Source organism: Semicossyphus pulcher, unplaced genomic scaffold (assembly GCF_022749685.1).
Source record: "Semicossyphus pulcher isolate SPU_LCO1_2020_fin unplaced genomic scaffold, fSemPul1.0.p SCAF_20, whole genome shotgun sequence".
Taxonomy (NCBI): Eukaryota; Metazoa; Chordata; class Actinopteri; order Labriformes; family Labridae; genus Semicossyphus; species Semicossyphus pulcher.
In genome coordinates, this window is record NW_027211694.1 from 12932600 (window position 1) to 12953494 (window position 20895).

General features: G+C 42.7%; 1 protein-coding gene and 1 non-coding gene across 3 annotated transcripts; both read right to left on the reverse strand.

Annotated features, from left to right (window-relative positions):
- Nucleotides 1-776: 776 nt before the first annotated feature.
- On the reverse strand, nucleotides 777-20367 carry brd1a (bromodomain containing 1a). Of its 2 annotated transcripts, none has more exons than XM_069671102.1 (13): nucleotides 20264-20367; nucleotides 17716-19129; nucleotides 16531-16687; nucleotides 16163-16294; nucleotides 14249-14377; nucleotides 13124-13436; nucleotides 12671-13021; nucleotides 7490-8089; nucleotides 6990-7131; nucleotides 6745-6878; nucleotides 4782-4891; nucleotides 4177-4331; nucleotides 777-2424 (listed from the first exon to the last, which is right to left on the reverse strand). In XM_069671102.1, the coding sequence occupies exons 2-13, from the start codon at nucleotides 19110-19112 to the stop codon at nucleotides 2241-2243; spliced, it is 3804 nt and encodes a 1267-aa protein (XP_069527203.1). In that variant the 5' UTR covers nucleotides 19113-19129; nucleotides 20264-20367; the 3' UTR covers nucleotides 777-2240. The 2 variants fall into 2 exon arrangements, with proteins under 2 accessions (XP_069527203.1, XP_069527202.1); XM_069671101.1 differs by having other exon boundaries at nucleotides 16519-16687.
- On the reverse strand, nucleotides 13600-13672 carry trnak-cuu (transfer RNA lysine (anticodon CUU)). Its single transcript has one exon. It is a non-coding gene; the product is annotated as a tRNA-Lys (tRNA).
- Nucleotides 20368-20895: the final 528 nt, after the last annotated feature.

Consider the following 20895-nt stretch of genomic DNA (forward strand, 5'->3'; position numbering starts at 1 on the left):
TGGACTTTTTTGTAGGGTTAGTCAGTTATTTTTGCAGAGAGGGGCTGCATGGTGGTGCGCTGTTTAGTGCTGACTCCTCGCAGCTATAAGGTTCCTCGTCCAAATCCTGGTTCGGATGAAGTGGGCTTCTCTGTGTGGAGTTTGCATGCTCTCCCTGTGCATGCGTGGGTTGCCTCTGGGTACTCGAGCTTCCTCCCACAATCCGGAGACATGCTCGTTAGGTTTATTGGTGACTCTAAACTGCCTGTAGGTGTGAGTGTGAAAGGTTGTCTGTCTCTATGACCCTGTTCACATTGTTTCGTGATCAGTTCACAAGTGGACAGCCTTAACTACAGGTCTGAACACACCCAGGACGGATTGAGGATGCACTCAGGCCACATACAGAGGTGGTCTGGGACGCATTTATCCACGTCTGGAAGTGTGTACGCACGTGTCCTGGGCCACATTAAGCACCACCTACTCTCCCCGTATCCACAGCAACGATCATGTGGATCGGAGTAAGGAGACTGCATTTAAACTTTTAATACAGACCGATCCTGAACGGAAGAGAAGGAGAGAGACGACGTGTGTCAGCCCTGTGATTGACTGGTGACATGTCCAGGGTGTACCCCGCCTCTCACCCAATGACAGCTGGGGTTGACTCCAGCCCCAGCGACCCTTAACAGGGTAGGTGGTGTAGATAACGGATGGATGGATTTTTGCAGGGATTTTGTGGGTGCTTCATACATTTATTCAAGCATTAAAGAGGAGCTTTAACATCTCAGGTGTTTATATTTGCATCTTTTATTTTTGCTTTACTACAAAAAAACAGTCCCAGCAATATTTTGTATGACCTGATTAAAAAAACTACTACAGTTAAGTACAAAAAGAAATATACCAAAACTACCCAAATGCTACCCAGAAAAAATAGGCATAGTATAAAATGAAATGTCTTGAAGTCTAATACTACAAAAGAAGTTAGAAAAGGTTACTTAAAAAGAAGGCAAGTATCCACCACAAAATGTGCCGCTTTACCACAATCAGTTTGCAACGTCTTTCCTTGAATATAAAGTAATGCAGGTACTTTACAATAAGTTAACGCAGGCACGTCTCCCTATGACTACAGCAAAACCAAGTAACAGTCAAATGTATCACATAAAAAATACACCTTTTTTTCTTTTTTTGGCAACAATTTCACACGTCACACAGGAAATCAGGAATCAGCGGAAAAAATTCTGGGTAGCAACATTTTTGGTTTCTTGAGAACAATATACGTTCTGTGTCCACAAACATCAGTCTGCCTGTATGAGCTTCAGAGACTTACATACTGTATTACCGTGTATTCAAACCATATAAATATATATATGAACAAAAATATACCAAAAAGAATTTTTAATACAAAAAGGATTAATGCCAAATGGAAGCTTACGATTATAAACTTCAATAACTTAAAAAATTCAAAAGGGAATATTTTCACTCTTTTCAGAAACACGACGTGTTAGCCCTAATCTCCTTAATACTAAGGCTTTTTTTTTTTATCAGACAGAACTGTCAAATAGCACTCACTCCTTAGTGCCGAGAATGTGTCAAGTATAAATACTAAAAAAAGTCCTGTACAGTATCCATTTATGTCAAAACTACAAAATAAGTTAGTGTCAGGCAACTGTACACATTATTTACAGTTTAAATACAAAGGAAGGTTTTTGCAAATGGAGAGGACAAATAAGTAAATTGTGACTTTGATATTAACACAGGCTTTGGCTACAAATGCGCATGACGTGTACAATTTCCCATTACAGCCAATTAACCAGCTACTAAATGCTTTTTAAATAACGTGCCACGGAAATGACGATTGGCTAAAATAATGGACTATGTTAAAAAACGTACACATTTGGTATGGATACCAAAAATGGAACAAGATGATTGCTAACTTTTTGCCTTGAACTGATGAAGGGAAATGAAAGTCATGATTGGTGGGTGGACAAAAAGAGCAGCCTCTAAGCACAGTTACAAGCCCGGAGGTGGAGAGAATAGAAACACATTCATTTCAGCAGCAGCCGTATCCCATCGGCACATGGTCGGAGTGTGTGCGAGTGGGAATGGATGAGGAAGAGACACCACCTGTTACAGCAGGTGCCCAGTAAACATTTGAGTCTCCTGCAGAGGCAGAAAGTGAGCAGGGGAGAGGAGGAAGGTATTTGGTTCAGGAGAGGTACAAGTGTCTGTGAGTGTGTGTGAGGGGAGAAAGTCAGCGAGTCTCATCAGTCCACGTCGCTGAGGTCGCTGACTGGCTCGTCCTGCACGATGCTCAGGTGGTTCATGGCCCGGCTGAAGGCGATCTGGACAGCTTTTCGAATGCTGGATGTGCGTCCTTCCATCATTTTGATTTTGTCTATGGTCTTGTCCATTCCCAGAGGAACCATCTTGGATCTAGGAAGCCACTGCCTGAAGGGGAAAGGATAGAATGTGTGTTACAACAGCTGAACTGCAGCTGGGGTAAAGTGTGAGTTCATGATTCTAAAAGTACTGCTTCCAGGGTCATGTCACTCTGAGATTTCTTTAATAAACTAAGTTTGATTTAATTTAAAGAAATACATATAAAAAGTAAAAATGCTTTTTTATCACATATTTTTGTTATAAGGAGGAAAAAATGCAGTTAAAAAACAGCATGCTGCAGCATAACTTGCCAAGAGATTTTTCACACAGCTTTATTTACCCACACAGCAGCTTTTTAAACTATGTAGGGCTGTGACGTTAGGGAATCTTTCTAACCACAGTAAAACACTAACGCCCCCTTCCAGTTCGGTGATTAACTGCCGCCCCAGCCCACTGCTGGAGTATGTTTGTTTATTTAACCACAGCACGTCCCCGAGACGGTAAAACATCATCGACAAGAGTGAACACAGCATGAGCATGGAAACGCTTTATTAACCGCTAAGTTCATATCCTTAAATTGTTCAAATGAAATCCGTGGTGACGGGCTACTTGTTGTAGCGGCTAAACAAGCATGTCGCGAGTCTGCACACGGGTTTGTCTGCGCCAATTAGATGCGCAGAGGGTTGAAACAGCGGTGTTCTGACAGCCAGGTTTCTATTGCTGATTACTGTGATTTTTAAAAAGAGTTTTTTGTTCACAATGTATCGTTCTGTACAGGAAAGATGAGGTGCGTCCCTGGGACACATGTATAGTGAGTTTACAGCGTCCCTTTAGTTTTTAATGCATCAGAGATGTAGGGCGCATACCTAGCAACATCACTGTGTCTATGATATTAAATAAATCCACTGGGTGGATGGTGTCACATAACCGAGGTCGTGTGGGCACGCGGTTACCATCACAGCCCTACACCTATGAAAACAAAAATGTAAAACAAAGGAATAACAGAAAAGATCCCTCTTAACAAAAACAGGCCTATCTTGTTAAAAGGACGGTGGGATTTTCATATAACCAGCAGGAAATATTGAAGAACAACCAACACATGTGCATCACATGTTTTATTCAACCGCCCATCCCACACCAAAATGTATTTAATGTATTATAACATAAAACTGAAAAGGCTGCTACAGCTGTTTGGAAATAAATCTGGATTAATGACTAACTGAAACTCAACTTTCTGTCAACTGACTATTGATTGTTTTAACAATTATTTGGGGACGGTTGTGTTTGATTTAAATTACCTCGTTTCCTGGTATTTAAAAGTATTCTTATTGTTTGCAGGCGAACAAAAGTAACAATAGCGCTAAATACTACTCTGTCAATAATGTGGAAAATAGGGAGGGCAAATGATTAAATGTGTGCAAAGACTAGTCTTTCTTCAGCTGAAACTTTTTTTTCTAACTAATATGGATGTATAAAATTGTTTTAACACTATATATCAATTATCTAACTAAAATATTATGTATGGGTGTTTTTTTAACTTCCTTGAGAACATTTTGTGAGCTCCACCTCTTTCCAAGCAGCAGATAAAAGCCAGTGACACTGACTAGAGGTGCAATCATCACCAGTAAAGACTGAAAAACATTCTCCCACTGATGGGAATCCAGGTGAATTTTTCAGATGCCTCTTGAGCCGAGAGCTCTTTTGTTGTCACGCTGACACAAGGGAATAATGACGGGCTGACAGACAGGTTGACAGGTTCACCCTTCGTACAGACCTGCAGCAGCTTAAAAAATCTCCCACAGATCACTGCAGAGCACTCACCAGCTGCGCTTGTTGTCGAAGAAGAGGACGAGGTAGAGTTTCTCTTCGGCTTTGTACTGCATCTGCTCTCCAATGCGGAGCACGTCCATGGGGGGCATGGGGATGGACACCCCGTTGTGCTGGCAGCCCATGCGCGGCATGTGGGGGTCGATGATCTACACACAGCGGGGGGATGCCAGAGGGAGTTAAACACATGCTCATGAATGCAAACGCATGGCAAACATACATTCACCCCACAGAATAACTCAGGCATATTGTAAAGATGTCTATAATGTATATACACACACACGCAGGCATGCACACACCACCAGCTTGTGGCGATAAGACTCTTTTTCCTCATTTGTCCTTTCATGCAAAGGTCAAATTAAACCTGTGAACAGTGAAACGCTGCCATCTAGAGGACAAACAGGGGGATTTGTGAAACATGGGCAATCTATCTTTTCTCCAACTGTCCAGTGAACAGCTGCAGCAAAACTATTCACTCTGTTGGACAAGAGAATCATAATTAGTTTCCAATGTGTCCCAGTGTAAAGAGATGTCAGGAAAATTCAGAGCAAGAAGACTTAATCAATGATTGTCGAGCTTTCTCTCCAACAAACACTCACCAAGGCAGGGTAGGAAGGGTATCCACTACATTTGGCCCAAACTAGCTTTAGCGGTTCCAATGCAACTGTTGCAGCACTAGCGGGCATCCAAATATTGCTGTTGCCAACCTCTATGGAAGCAGGAACAACACCAAACAAGTTATGAGAGGGTTTAAACACAGACACAAACACATCTCCAAAGCACAAAGCGGTGCTGTGAGGGCAAGAGCACACAGCGGATCAGGGCAGGAAATTAACTTTCAGAGCCATACGTGAACGACAGATATTAAAATTTACCAGCCACTTTGAGCTTTTAATTAGCCAAATGTGAATTTCATGAGTCTCCAGATGCTGACTGGTTCAACGCCATGATGGCAGGCAAGTATGAAGGCTCACCAGTCACTGCCAAAAGTCACAGTAGGTTGGCTTGTGACTGTGCTGTTAATTTCCAACCCTGGTTTTTATGTGTGTATGAAACCAGGTGCCTGCGAGAAGTTAAACTTTTAAGATTGAATTTCTAATTTTAGGACCTGCAGACACCCAAATTATACACAACTTCTTTCTGTACTGTCTCACTCACTGGCAAAACTGATTACTCAACAAAACTGAGCGCAACATGTAAAAATAAATGTTGTGTATCACTTTAAATTCTTTGAATGTGTGCTACTGACACTGACTTTACAGATAGAGATCATTCTGTTTTCTTATGTTGAATGTTTTCTTTAATAAAGTGGAATGTTTTCTTGCCTAAATTCTTGCCGAAGCATGCGTCTTTGTCATAATGCTTAACAAATTGAGAGGGTCCTTACATGCTTTTTACATAAGTTTACTGTATCAGCATCAACTTAAAAATGTAGTATGATTCAGGCTCTGATTTTATTAGTTTTAGTTTTAAGATATAGTAATTGGATAATGTTGCACTGAAGTAAAGATTTTCCTTAAAGAGCAACTTGCAGGTTACATTTTTTACTACATTAATACTCAGTCTTTTCTGAAATGGCTGTGGAGAAGGTGAATCCTTGATTTCATATTATTCACAAGATAAAAGGGCACAAATTTAGAGGACAAAGTAAAGCTGCTAAAACATCACGTCACATTACGTAACATGAGGGACTCGCTGTGTCCGACTCTGCTTTAGCTCAACGTGCAGAAGTAGGTGGTAGTGAGTCTGAGCGGTCGTATCGTATTGTGTAGATGTTATCTTGTTAGTCTAACATTGCATTTCACCAGTTCTTATGATGGGTAATTTCTGCGTTTGTGCCGGTACACAAATTCATCGCTCTCTCTCCGTCTCTGTCACACACACCACTGTGGCACGGTAAAACGTAGTACGGATTTACCATTACAGAAGGCAGATACAAGCTGACACTCCCCCATAACATGTTATATGTAAGTATTAATGCTCCCACTTGCTGCTACTCATGATTTGTTATAGCTTTTGGTTTGTGATAAACTTTACAATGTTGTGATGTAGCTAACGCTGCTCACTCATCACGACACCTGCCCAGTTATTCACTGGTTCTTGATGCACTACAGCTCATTGTCTCTCCTGTGGCTGTTATTTCTCCTCATCCTGGCCTGTTCCTGGTCTCTTTGATGCCTAACAGGCTCATAATTATAAGCCTGCGGTCCGTTGGATGCATATGAATTAACAATTTCATCTTCAATGACAAGACTGGTATTTAGATGCATATTTATTCATGTTAAACCAGTCATTAATGGGCGGGACTCTCTTCTGTTACATCACATGTGGTGATTCCAGAAGTCACTGTAGTGTCAGTCATATATTTATTTGAAAATATAATTACTAAATCATTTCCCTACACATTGATTCACTGTGGTCTCCAACCTGCAAGTTGCTCTTTAAATCGATTTAATGTGAAAAAGTCTCGTTTATCTTAAACATGGTGAATAAAAAAGGAAGTCTTAAGTACTACTAACATATGCATGCAGATTCTTTTAACACATCAGTCAGCCCACTCACCTGCAGCGATTCGTGCAGCTTTCGCAAAATTCCCTGTTTCGATGCAGGCAATTAATTCACTCTTATCGTCCACAGTGTTTCTCCGGACCAGGGCGGGTTTCCCCTTCCCACATTTTGGAAGACTGAGAATATTGCTAGAGACAAACCAAGAAAAAAGTAAATTTAAGAAACAATTTTTTTTGCCCTGCTTCTAAGTCAAAGCAAAATAAAAGCACTAGATTAGACACGTGAATCTGCTGGATTACCTGGTGCTTCCTTGCAGACTGCTACATGATGAGATGGAGGACTCCGAGGCACAGCGTCTTCGTGGCTCCACAGATCTACTAGCTCTACCGGAGTGTTCTAGTTCCTTCTCCTCTTCCATCTCCAGAAAACCACTCGACAAGCCTGAGTGGACACACAACACCACGGGAGGCGGAGAGATTGACAACCTGTCACAACTAATAAATATTACAAATACTCCAAAATCCACAATCTGAATTCACAGTACTTACAACTGTGCTGTTTGGAAGCAGTGAAACAGCTGATGTTTACACTGCTTCTTTCAGCAGCTAATTGCTAATTAGCAATTATCCCAGTAATCCCACTCAAATTGTAACAAATGGTGACTCAGTGAAGTGATGCAGAAAACTGTGAAAATGCTTGAAAAAAACTGCAACCTTCTATCAGATGATGAAAATATTGATGGCACTAAAATGACCAAACATAAAAAGAAACAAAGACTGCAGCCAAAGTTTTTTCTCACCAGTGTCAAGTCTTTTCACAGGAGACTCTCCCTCCTCCTCATGCTCTCCTCCTCCTCCCTCCTCCTCGCTGTCTCTGCTGCCGCTGTGCTTCCTCTTCTTGCTGTGAAGAAGCGTCTCCAGCCGGGGAATGACCACCGACAGGAAGGATTTCGAGCCAAGCTGTGCGCCGTCTTCCTCCTCCTCCTCCTCCTCCTCCTCCTCCTCCTCGCCCTCCTTTCCGTCAACTCCGTCAGCCGCGTCTTCTCCGGGCTTGGCAGGCTTGTGAGGACTGGTGGTCTTTGATTTGCGGAAGAGCACAGCAGTTCGGCGGCTAACAGTGCCTGAGGGCTCTGCGAGGGTCGACGTGGCCACCACGCTCACGTCTCCGTCCAACAGGGAGTTCTGGAGGCTGTCATGGGAGAAGCCGTTGAGGCGGGGAGCAGAGGAGAGGAGGTCTGGTAATTCCCCGTCAAATTTGACACGCTTGCTGTGCGTCTTGTCTTCACAGTCTGGGGCGGCGTCGATTGGTTTGAGGGTGGGAGGCTCGGGGTCTGCGTCTGAGTGAATGAGGGGAGGGATGGAGTCTGACAGCTCCAGTTTAGGAGGAAGAGACTTGTCTGCTGTAGGAGAAAGGAAGAGAAAAAACAAACTGTTAATACAGGCAACACTTTTTTATTAAGAATGCAAAAATACTAACATTTCTCAGGCTGTTTTTGAAGTTATTGTAAAGCTTTGATGATTATGAACCACATTTGGTTTCCGGTTACAGTGCTTTATTATTTCTAATACCGTAAAATCTGGAATACAAGTGGCAGTCTGTTTTTGGGGGTATACCAAATGGAAAAAGTTTTTCTATAGTAAGTTATTTCAACACTATTTTTGATATATTTCCATTTGAAACACCTTCAAAATTACAGCCTACTATATGTTTTCGCTATGTCGAGTTTGCAGTCCTGCTAGTTACCGCTGCGGTAGTTGAGCTCAGCCTACAGTAACGTTGATTGTTGTGAGGGTGACGGCTGCACTTGCAATCATGATTCAGCGTGTCCATGACGAAGCTTTAGCTAGATTATATCTCCATCGTCTGGGTAAAACCTCTCTCTGCATTTTATACTGATATATGTTGGTTACACCTGTTTATAGGATGCAGCACTTCTTAGATGAAAAAAAAAAGGTATCTAAGCCGTCTCATACACAGAATTTGACGGTTATCAGGGCTTCAAGTATTTTCACTATTAATTAAAGTAATAATCTCGAACGTTTTCATTAAAATAAATGTTGGTGATTGAGCCTATGGCCCACTCATGAAAGCCTTTGCATTTGCAGTATATCGTATTTCAGTTAGTGACGCATTTTCCATCACCCAGCAGTGGCTGGTCTGTCAGAGAGTGTAGGCGGAGCTAAGCAGCGGCACTTCCGGTTTCTGTAAGCATAGCGAGGATACGGTTATCTACTATGGCTGAACAAACAAATAAAAGACCGATGACTACAGATACAACTTCAAAAATAAGTGACAAACCAAAGAAAATAAACAAATTCGATGCTCATAATCATTGAATATTGCCAGTAGGAAGCACTCAACAGCAATTGTGAAAATGCTCATCACAGTTTTGAGTGCTTAAAGTGACGTCTTTAAATGAAACCTTTGTCACACCAACAGCCCAAAACAAACCCAAACAAAAGCAGTAAATCCTTACAGATCTCAGAGACTGGAACCATCTTTTACCTTTCTGCTTAAAAAATGACTGAATTGATTCATGGTTTTCTTAGAATAGTTGGCGACTTATTTACTTTCGACTGACTTATCTATCGAACCACGGTTTGGACAAAGGGGGCCTTTCTGTGTAGAGTTTGCATGTTCTCCCTGTGCATGCGTGGGTTCTATTCAGGTACTCCAGCTCCTCCCACAGTACAAAGACATCTCATACTAATCATACTAACCGTGACGTAAAATTGAGTACGTCATGCGTTCCCATCTCATAGTATGCAATTTTGTGTATGCGAGAAATGCCCGGATGTATACTAGATCGGCCCGGATATTTGAGTATGAGACGGGAGCTCACTGGTTGTACCCAACCTCCAAATGCAAAAATGCATTGCGGCTATTCAGCTTCCACTATGGCAGAGATGGACTGGAGATCAGACCGGACATACACAAATGATTAAGTCACATGATACGGAAAAGACGGCTCTGAGTATGATGCCACCGGCATCCAAATAGTCAGGTTTGTAGGCAGTATGCAGTACATACTGTTTGAGTATGTAGTAGGCAGTACGTTAGTATGCAGTTTGGTAGACAGCAATGCTTGTCAGGTCAATTGGTGACTCTTAATTGCCCAGGTTTGGGTGTGAGCATGAAAGGTCATCTGCCTCTATGTGTCAGCCCTGTGATTGGCTGGCGATCAGTCCAGGGTGTACCCTGCCTCTTGCCCAATGACAGCTAGAATTGGCTCCAGCCCCCTGTGCCCCTGAACAGGATAAGCGGTATAGATAATGGATGGATGGATGACTAATCTATTAACCAATTAATTGTTCTATCTCTAATATTTATGTAGTGTTCCTCCCTCTCTCATCATTCTTCATGTTGCTATAGAAATAAAGTATAATTCATTTTACTTTGGTATAGGATAAGTCATACAGTAGAACAAAATTAAGTCGTTGGCTTTCCTTTTTTGCAAAATAACTGAATAAAACAACAAAAGGTATTTCTAAAAAAGTACCAATATAAACAATATAAAGAAAAGTACAGTCATGACAGAGACAATAAATACGACCTACAGTCCAACACTATTACCAACTAATGCACAGCAACTCTCACACTTTGTCCTCGTGTTTGTGGAAACGCTGACACCGCACATTCTCGTATGGCTTTGGGTTTATCATAAAAGTAAAACAAGGCCCTGTTTAGCATAACACTGAGACACTTTTATAAATAAAGAATGAGAGCAAATTACTTGTTCCTTTCTTTCTTTTTCCCCTGCGAGCTCATTATAACACTATCTATTCAGGGATCAGTTCCACAGAGAGACGCAGATTTACCAATAACACCATTTCTCCGCCTCCAGAGCACAACCATCACATCTGTATAATCCTAAAGTTGTTTCTGTCTGCTTCCTTGATTTAAAGTTAGGAGTTCACTAAAGGTTTTGTGTGTCAGCAAGGCCTTTGAACAAATATCATTTTATAAAATCTGTTATATAGAAGCTGTTAAAATAGTTGAGGAGGAGTTCTGAGCTTTAATGTTGAAATAATACTTCTCTCACACAGTTTGAAGCCAGTGAATCACACTCAAGTCTATAGAGTCACTGGGATACAACATGCAGTTGCTCAATGGCAATGACCACAAGCAGTAGATGCTTACCTCAAATGGAACAGGACATTGTTTATAATGATATCCTGTAATAGTAGTCCGATTTTTAAATCTTACAGTGGTTTTAAAAAATCTGATATGTGGGAGGCAATTTAGAGGTCTGAACCAGGCAAGTGTAATAGAACAGAAGCAGCAAAAATTACTCTACTATGAATATAATAACTCCTACTACAGTTATGCTTATGACACTTAGTTGTATCTCCCACTTGAAACTTGTGATCCATGCAGTGCAAACTCCCTTTTTAAGTGCACTCAGAATGTAAAACACTGAAAGGTTAAAAGTTTCCTAATTTTTCGGTCTTCTGGCAATGTTCTGAAAAATCATGGTCCCCTATCCTTGGATGTAAAGTCTCACACAAGAAATCAGGGTGTTATCTTGATCTGAAATTTGATAAACAAATCAATTCAGTAGTTACATTAGCTTTTACCACCTTGCCTTAACTACTGTAATTCAGCTTTATGTATCATTCAGTAAACCCTTTCTCAGCTACAGCTAGTTTAAAATAAAAGAGTGAGACAGCACACTGGTACCCAGAAAAGAGGCCACACCTCCCCTGTACTGCGGGGCACGCCGGCACACACAGAGAAAAAGTCAAGCATTGCCAATGGACAAATATATTACAGGGGTGAAAACAAAAACAGCTTACGTGTCAGATACCAACAAGACGACGTCGACCGACATTAAGGCTGAGGCACAGCAAATTACTCAGAGAAAAGTTTAAAGAATGGTCACAATCTTGACTTTTTTTCAATAAAAGTTAAACTTGACCCATTTGTGACTATTTTGTTGGGGCGGGGGAGCCTGGAAATTTTTCTTTCTCCAAAGGGGGGCATGACAGAAAAGGTTTGAGAACCACTGCTCTACTGTTTGCCTTTGAATACATAATTGATTTTAATAGTCTTTTATTTGTTTTTAAAGCTCTGAATGGAGTGCCATCAGGTTACATCCCAGACCTGCTTTCCAGTATTACATTTCCCAACCTCACAGACCAGGAGCTGAGTGCATCAGCTGGGCGTAAAAGTGAGTGCCTGAGCTCAATCAGCAACCGAGAGTGGGGACCGCGATGCATTTTTGTCCGACACATGCCATGGTTGAGGGCAGAGCGCTTCAATGAATTTAAACAGGACTTGCCAAGACGAAACATTTCGATCAGCTCACTGTCTGAGCAGATGTCCACTGGGTTGGACCAATAGCAATGACTCTCTCTCGTTTTAATGGCGTTTTATTTATCATCCTGTAAAACAACAAGACACGCTACTATTGTGTTTTTCTTTTAAGTTTTGGGACCGCTACTTTTACCATTTGTTTTATCTTGGATTAAAGTCTGGCTCTCTAAACTTACACCTGTTCCATCCTGGACGCAACATTACACCCGGGGGTACGCCCAGCGGGTGCGCTTCACTCATGGGGACCAATCACTGCTCTACATTCCACAAACTCAGTTAAAAGCTAAAGATGAACATGATTTAACCTTTTCAGGTTTCAGACGAAAAAAATGTTTCATTTGTTTGTGTTAGGACTTGTTGTAATGTTTACTCGTAAATACTTATTTTTGTGTATTTATATTTGATTGTTCCTATGTTGTTTCTACTTTTTCTGTAAAACACTTCAGTCAATGCCGTATTTTAAATGTTCTCTATTAATAAACTAACTTGACTTTACTACCATGTTTCAGACCTCTTTAGGTTAGGGGCTAATCTTTGACAACTGACCTGCACATCAGGATATTAAGGGCATGTGGATCTGTGTAAAAGGTTGCTTGATGAGTTTTGTTTGGTGTCTGTGGTGAAACTTCACTTTCTAATAAAGCCAAACCAGATTCATACATACCCTCATCATCTGGAAAATGTCCGTTCGCCTTCACTCTCTCTTCCTTAGGTTTACCCAGCTCTGAGTGTGCCGCAGCTGATGACGATGACGCTGATGTAGAGGGAGTTGAGGAGGAGTGGTGGTGGTGGTGGTGGTGGTGGTGGTGGTGATGGTGGTGGTGGGAGGGCAGGACTCTCTTAAGGCTCATTTCATTGCGCACGTCGTTGATGGTCTTCTTGAGCAGCTTGAGGCGCTTGCTGCGGGAGGGGCTGGACTTCATGGCACAGGTGAGGTCAAACTTCTCCAGGAGGTGCTGCAGCTGTTTGTCTGGAGACAGATGCTGCCGACTGGCTGGCACTAGGAGGCGGTCAACTAAGGAAATAAAACATAAAAATAGTTTTTCTTAACACATTTTCTGAATATTTTTTGTTCATGTCATGTCAAGGAGGCATGTGTCTTTAACAACAGCCTTACCATCCTCCCAAGAAAATGACGGCGTCGCTTTGATTTCAGGAGCCTCAGTGAGATGCATGCCGCTTTCAGAGTCAAAGCCGATCTTTTCCACATCTTTTCGGGCCTTTCTCAGCAGAGCCCCGCCCTGGTCTCGGAGGCGGACAGCAGCCCGGTAGAAATAGGTGTCTTTTGAGTTATATTTCATGCAGTTATCAACAATGAGGTTGAAGTCGCTCTCGAATTGCTCCAAGTTGTTGTAGCCCTGTTCGTCGATGCGCTGCCGCATGGTGGAGAAGTCCATTGGGTGCTTGATGTGGTCGAGGTAGTCAGGCACCTAATTAGAGCATGTTACTAATTAGACAATATGTTTTACAACATTACAACAGTGATTTTAGATGTAGAAGTCAACATGCACATATAGACAGTCAACATACATGCTTAGCTAACCAGGTAGCTCAGTAATCTACCAGCCATGTAACAGTCAGAGGCATAAACTACGCCCAACGTGGGGCTCGAACCCACGACCCTGAGATTAAGAGTCTCATGCTCTACCGACTGAGCTAGCCGGGCTTGTACAGGGAAGCAGCCTCAGCCTTTCATGTCTGCCGGTGAACTCTACTCTAAGGTTACACATTCCTCTTACCAGGAAGTCACATTACTCAACACTGTCTACACAGGGAGGCGAGGTTGATTTATAATCCGAGTCACTCTGACAAGATACTGTGACACGGAGCGAGCAGCTGTCCGCTGGCTGTAGTCTTTGTGGTGTTTTCAAGTGCAGTTTTTAACAGATGGGAGGCAGTACAAGGGAAAGCAAAGGCTGTGATTAGTCTTCCTTTGTAAATGGTAGTTTCTCTAGGTCTATTTGGTGTGTTGCATCTCTTAAAGATTTGGGAATCTTGTATAAGACATGGAACCCAAAATACGATTTGATTTGTTAAACACAAACAGATTTCAACATTAATGAAGCTAAAAACAGGTAAAACAGAAACTGCACCAACTGGACTTTTAGCCTGACAATTGCACAAAGACAAAATGCAAATGTTTTGAAAAAGGAACCAGCAGGTCCAGTTTGGAGGCCTAACAGGAAGTCTCTGGAACGTGTCTTTGTTCCAACCCACACAACAGTACTTAAGTGAAGTTTACCTCAGTGACATCAACCGGCTGGGTGAAGATCCTGGCCTGGTCTTTTGCCTGGAGCTGGTCCAAGAGGGCTCGGAGCAGAATACTGAAGGGAGTCAGCTGCATCTCCAGGAGGGTTTCCTGCTGTTTGATCTACAACACAGCACAGAAGGAAGTCATTACAAGATCAGATTGTTCAAATATTTTGCAGAATTTCTCTAACCACATGACACATCAGAAGTCTACCAGTGCTGTCTCTGACTAAGTATTTTATCGTCTCATTTTCCAGCTCAGCGGCACACCAAAGTCCTTTATCAGTCTACATAAGCCTCATGTTTTACCTGTAAGACACATGATAATCAGAACTTTCTAAAGGCAGCAGCCGTCGGCTAGATATTAAAACCTCCCAGCCAACTACTTTCTTAGAGTTTCATGTTTTGTCACTGTAATTTTTCATATCATTTAAAAAGATAAAATTCTGTTCAGCTGGAGACCTTACTTAAGTCGGCAGAAGCTCAACTTGCAGCCCCAAAGCCCCGCCACAGGCATCAGAGAGACACAGATTTTAAACGTGAATCTGCTTTATTCAGTGCTTTTAGCAATTGTTATTACCGTGTCAGTTTGTATGGGAGCAATCTTGGATCCCATCGGCTATAGTCTGTTAGCTGCACTTGCTGCAGATGTTTGTTTATAGAGATTAATAACAGGCTAAATTGTTGTCAGATGACTGCTGATGGGAGCCGGGATGTTGCATTACGTTCCACCTGCTTTTGCTCTCCACAAGGACTGTTTTTTCTGCATACGCCGGAGCCCACTGATACGTGATTGGTCAATACCACTCAGACTATAAGCGTAATACAAACGGAAACCAGAACACTTGCCATCTCTAAAATCCCTGCCTAAAATTCCGCTCATGGTAAATCTTTTCAAATTTTGAACAGTGAAGTGACCTGAAAACAAGCACTCGCAAAAAAGCTTGCAGTAGCTCAGCTGGCAGCCCATGCTTACATCCAGCAATGAGCTCTGGAAATACACTCTACGTGAAACAGTTTTTTTATCGTTCTTATCAGTTTTCACCACCAGGTCCATTTGTGTGGGTAAGGAGGAGACATTTGCGTACAATTTGGCTCCCGGTAAAAACCTTGTGAACAATGAACATCGAAGTAGCGCTGCACGATTTTGGATAAAACTACAACTTTTTGTTCCTCATTATTAAAAGATACAGGAAATTATACCAGATAAAGGTGATGTGTTTTCGTCTACACATATACAATTAAAAAAAAATGTGTGTGTGTGTGATGCATGTGTAGCTGCTTAAAGTAAACACGCCGCGGCACATCTGCTCCATGAACGGTCCATTACTGAAAGCCTGCCTTGATCATCCCGTCGACATTGCGTGTGGCTGCAGCAGCAGCATCGCATGCATGTTTACAGTCAGCTGAAACACTGACTCTGCATGCACAGCAGCCAGTTCACTCTGTGCTCTGATGAAGAGCAGCACTTATGTGATATCAGACAGCCTTTTCCTGTAGATAAGTAAAACCAGAAAATGGCGAGTTTTCTTTTTGCCCCAAGCAACAATAAAATAGCAGCTTGACATGTTGGGGTTACTTTGCCTCTCTACCGCACGTCCTGCGATGTGATTATTGCACACGTGCACATCGCAATTGCGATCATTTATGATTTATCGTTCATGATTTTTCGTTTAGCCCTACACTAAAGGGTAATTTTGAGACTCTGTTTTTGTAAACTTTGAAGCCATCCATGCTGTTGCTCTTGTTTGACTCTCTACGATGATGCAGATAAAAGACAAAAGTGCAGATATCGACTGACAAAAGCTTGTCAACCCAAGGTGTTCTGCGTTGATTATTAGACTCATGGATTTTAAGGGGGTTGCTCTAAAGTCTACCCATCTACCCGCCATTCCTCCGTGCCTACCTCTTCCCTCTTTAGCTTCTCCCTCTTGCGGATCAGCTCCAGCAGCAGCCGGGCTCTCTCCAGGTCGTGTCGGAGACGATGCCATTCCTTCAACTGGTCCTTTAGTGCCCTGCTCTCCTCCTCATTCTGCCTCTGGAGAGGAAATTGAAATAAAGACATCTATTAAAAACAGAACAAAATCCAAAATGATAAACTTGTTTTGAAAAGCGTAGTGGGCAAAATATTAAAATATTAAAGGCTTAGAAAATCAGTGAAATTGACTGTATAACGAAAATCACACATTTTCAATTTCTAAGAGCTACTATATTTTTGTAAAAGGCAAAATGAAGACTGAATGTCTCCCGTGGTGGACTGACAGATGAACAAACCGCTTGCGCATTCTTCTGAGACTGCAGGCTTGTCTGTAGGCGTCTGATGAGGGGAAGGCCATTCCTGGACTGCCTCTTTAGTGTCCAGTAATTTAGGACCAGCTCCACAAATGCTTTCTTCTTCTGGACTGACACCTGGTTCAGAATGGTTTGTAACCTAGAGGAGTCAAGGAGACAGGGATTAGACCATTACAGCCAGGGAGAGATACCCACAACAAACCCATCTCAAAAATCTTAAGCTGCTTGATGATACAAATCAGAAGTATTGTTTTCAGTAAACAGACCATGGGAACAGTGGCTGGTGAATGTTGCTTTGGGGTTTCAGACCAACAGCTAAAAATAGACTTTAACCAGAGTTTGACGAGCACTAGGTACAGAACAAATGCATGTAAGCAGATCACTGAAGTCTCTATATATAGAGGCAAACATTCACAAGCATCACATGCTCAAATTCAGCAACAGCTAATGTTTGGACATAACTAGATATACCATCCCAGCCGACCACATACAAGGGGTGTTAATCTCAAGCTTTATCATGATATGATATAAAATAACATGATATTTGCTGCAATGCTAAGATTTTTATTCAATATAATTTAGGCCCTTTAGAATGATACGAGACTATAGCCCTTTACACACTGCAGTTCCACCTCAGCGCCGTTACTAAGCATTCGCCGCCGCACAGCCTTTGCCATTTTCCATTGGACCAAGCATCGTGTGGGTTTTAACTAAGCGTTCTGGCGTTGCAGTGTGTGCTAGAAATACACACACGGCACTGTTCCGCCCTGCCGTCTCCACTGTTTACACAGCTACGGCGTTTCGCCTCTGTTACTACCTCCGATGAAGGCTCAGAGGTGGAACGACTTCGCCCACCATTACGCCTCTGAGTGTTTTACAAAGAAGACGGAAGGTAACAGAGGCGTAATAAACCCGCCTTGTTAAAGGGCCTTATATCATATGCCTGTTTAACACAATCAGCACATAAGAAAACAATGATAAAGATGTGCCACGGGAATATCAAAATAAAGGTGTATGATATGAAAGATGGTGATAAAGACGTTTTTTTCTTCACTTTGCATTGATGATATTGGGTCGCTGACCTTTGAATGGATACATCAATTTAGATATATGGATCGTTACACCCCTTCCAGTAACTAAATCGCCCATCATTAATACAACTCTTACCTGTGAGCAGGAAAAGTAGGCACAGTAGCAGGTGTTGCAGCTTCACTTTCAGGTTCAGGTTCAGGCTCAGGCTTCTTACTTTTGCTCTTCTTCTTTTGCTTTCCTTTTGACTGTCCTTTACCGACACCTCCTCCTTTTTTACATAGTCCATTTCTGGGTTTGGCGTCATCATAGATGGTAAGAGGCCTCCTTACACACCCATGAGGTGTGTGAGCTCCACAGTATGCTGTCTTTTTCACAGAGAATGTGGGATCTCCTGAGTCTGTTACCTCTTTGATTGGCTCCATCTTCATAAAGAGGCCAGCCTTTTGGGCGCAGCTAACGTGGAAGGCAGTGTAACAGTTGGCTTTGTGGCACTGGATGCAAGCCCCAACACCTTTTTCCTTGCAGAGGTAGCAGGTGAGCTTCCAGCGTGCTGGAGGAATGTGGCTGACACCATCGATGGGTTCGATGAAGGTGGTGTTTGAGAAGCCAACCTCTGGGACCCAGAGTGCACACACCACATGACCCCAGCGGTCATCATCTGTCTTTTTCACTGCTCCACCTTGATTAGGACAAAGTATGCAGTCTGCGAGCTGGCCGGGTGACTGGAGGCAGTGTCTGCAGAGCCACTGGCCCTCTGGAATGTAGGGCACACCGTAACACTCCTGGTGCACAGCCAAATTGCACATATCACAAAACAGGATGGCGTTACTGTTGTGACACTCTCCATCCATGCAGATGCAGCAGACAGCATCCTCATCAACAGCTTGCTTTTCACTGCCTTGATCCAAACTCTCCAGGTGTAACTCTTTCTCAAAGCGGTCAATAAGAAACTCAAAAACATTATGAGAGACCTGACTGACCCCTTCGCCTCGCCGTTTTTCATTGACCAAATCCAGCCAGGCATAATCTTCCTCATCCATGTCATACTCTGTTTCCTCATCCAGCTCTTCCTCTGTCTTCTCTATGAATTTATAAAAAGCAGCTGGGCGCTTAGGAACTGCTGGGAGATTATATTCCACTGTACGAAATTTAGGCTCTGGAAGCTTTGGACCAGCGTTTACACCGGGATTATGTCCAACACCCTCTCCGGGGCCTGTGATGCCCAGTGCAGCGTTTCTCTTTTCCTGGTTGTTTTTTAGTCTGACTGACCTCAGGAGCACCTGCTGCTGTGGTTTATCAGCATTCTCTTTATTGCTGGTGCACTCCATCATCTCCTGCACCATGGGGTCGTCGTCCGAGATCACGTCCAGCTTGTCATATATGCTGATCCGATGAACACGGCCATCGATATCGAACTCCACCATTCGCTGCGCTTGGGCGTAAGTCAAGATCTGCTTGTTTGGGGAAGGCTTGATGGGAGACGGTGGCCTCTGCGGCACCGCAACCCGGTGCTGCCGAGCTTTCTTCTTCATCTTGCCGCTCCGTGTTCCTGAGGAGACACAGGAAGAAACAGTTAGAAATCTGGCTAGTATGTTAGGTAAGCATACATATTACATATGCGGTGTGTGTGTGTCGAGTGTCAGGCCTACACTTAACCTCTCCACCCACTGCAGGTAGTCAGTCACTCATACTTTAATACAAGTGGGTGGTATAATCCACAGGTATGCCTCTGCTATCTTAACAAATCCTGCCAGAAACCTAACTGTCAAATATCACACTTCTTGACAACAAAGAAATCAATATAAAGTAAGTAGAAGTAAAAATTAAGGTGTTGTGTAGTATGAAGCAGCTCTGTCATAGCGTTAGGGTTAGGTAAATTAAACCATGGTGAGGGAAGGTGGATGGATGGGTTTTTTTCAAGGTAGCTGTGTTTCAGCAGTAAGGAATAAAGACAATAATAACTTATTGAAACAGTGCTTTGTGGCATCACTCTTATTTATCTTTGACATAGACTCCTTCTGCTTTTCTATGCAAATGTTGTGCTCAAAAGGTAGTACGGCTTTAAAAAATAATGTGTGACCTCAATACATGATAGAATGATAGCAATAACATCCATAATTTATAACTAGCTGAAATGATAACGTTTTTGTTCTCAGAGTATTGTACTTAGAAAGTCTGGAACAAAAGATAGAAAGGTTTAATATTGGGAAACTTGAATTGATATAACTTCTGTAAACTACCGTAGCGTCTATGGTGAGACTATCTCTGGAGTAAACTGTTAAGTGGTAGTAGCAGCAGCTGTACGTTACACTTTTGTCAATGAGCTGGGGCATTTAAATGCGGTGGGAGGCGGCCACACAGGGCACTAACAACATGACGGCGCAGGAGTTAGCACTTGCCCATTTGGTGCAGGGATGCAATTGCTTTTTTTCCACTTACGACTCACAGTCAAAGTGGCCAAGTTGCTAACAATAACATTAGCCAGCCAGCTAACTAGCCAGAGGAGCTAGCCACCCCCTAAACAGAACAAATGGCGTCAAAGCGTACAACAGCTCTGTAAAACAACGTCTTTAGTCCATAATACGCAATATGTATCACATAACACACATTTTGCACATGCACTGTGAGAATAATCCCTGTCAGGGATAAAGTACAGAAAAGAAAAGAAACCCAAAGCACATACCTCGGATCGAGCAGCTTTGCGGTAGCTAGCCAGCAGCCCTACAAAGCAATGGCGACACGGCCTGCTAAGTGGCTCTAATTCCGCACACAGTGTTCTCATCCAACGGGCGATACTGGGGTCTTTTCAATAACTAATAAAAAGACAAAGAGGCCTGCTTGGTGCCTGTTAAGTTTCGATTATAAATTCTGCAGAGAACACACAGTTATTTGCTTTGTGGACCATTCATAGGCTGGAATAACTCGCTAGCCACAGTCGACCAGGAGCAAATAGCAGTAACAGCAGCAGCAGCACCAACGGCTCATCCCCCAACACAACAATGCGTTTCACCAGACAACTCCCACCCGCGCGCACTACTACGTGTGACGCTGGAGGTCATGTTGGTGGTGAGTCGTAGATTTCACACAAAAGCCCATCTGTCACACAATCAATGCTTTGCCTTTTGTCACTCCTTACTAGCCACACGCAAACAAAGGTCCAAACAAATCGCGGCAGTACACTGTCTGAGTAAAGCTGAGACCTATGTCTGCATTGGCTCTCCAGACTTGTCATAGCTAAAATGATATGTCTATCTGTTATGATCTGGGCTATTGATTCAGCATTTCTCTTCTACACATAGAGGACAGTCAGGACAC

Excerpts from the sequence above, each read along its gene's own strand:
- brd1a (XM_069671101.1), bottom strand. The coding sequence starts at position 19,112 with ATGAAGAAGAAAGCTCGGCAGCACCGGGTTGCGGTGCCGCAGAGGCCA. Across the intron at positions 14,378-16,162 it reads AGAAGCTAAAGAGGGAAGAG|ATCAAACAGCAGGAAACCCT; the intron begins GTAGGCACGGAG and ends GCTGTGTTGTAG. Across the intron at positions 4,332-4,781 it reads ACCCTTCCTACCCTGCCTTG|ATCATCGACCCCCACATGCC; the intron begins GTGAGTGTTTGT and ends CGCTGTGTGTAG.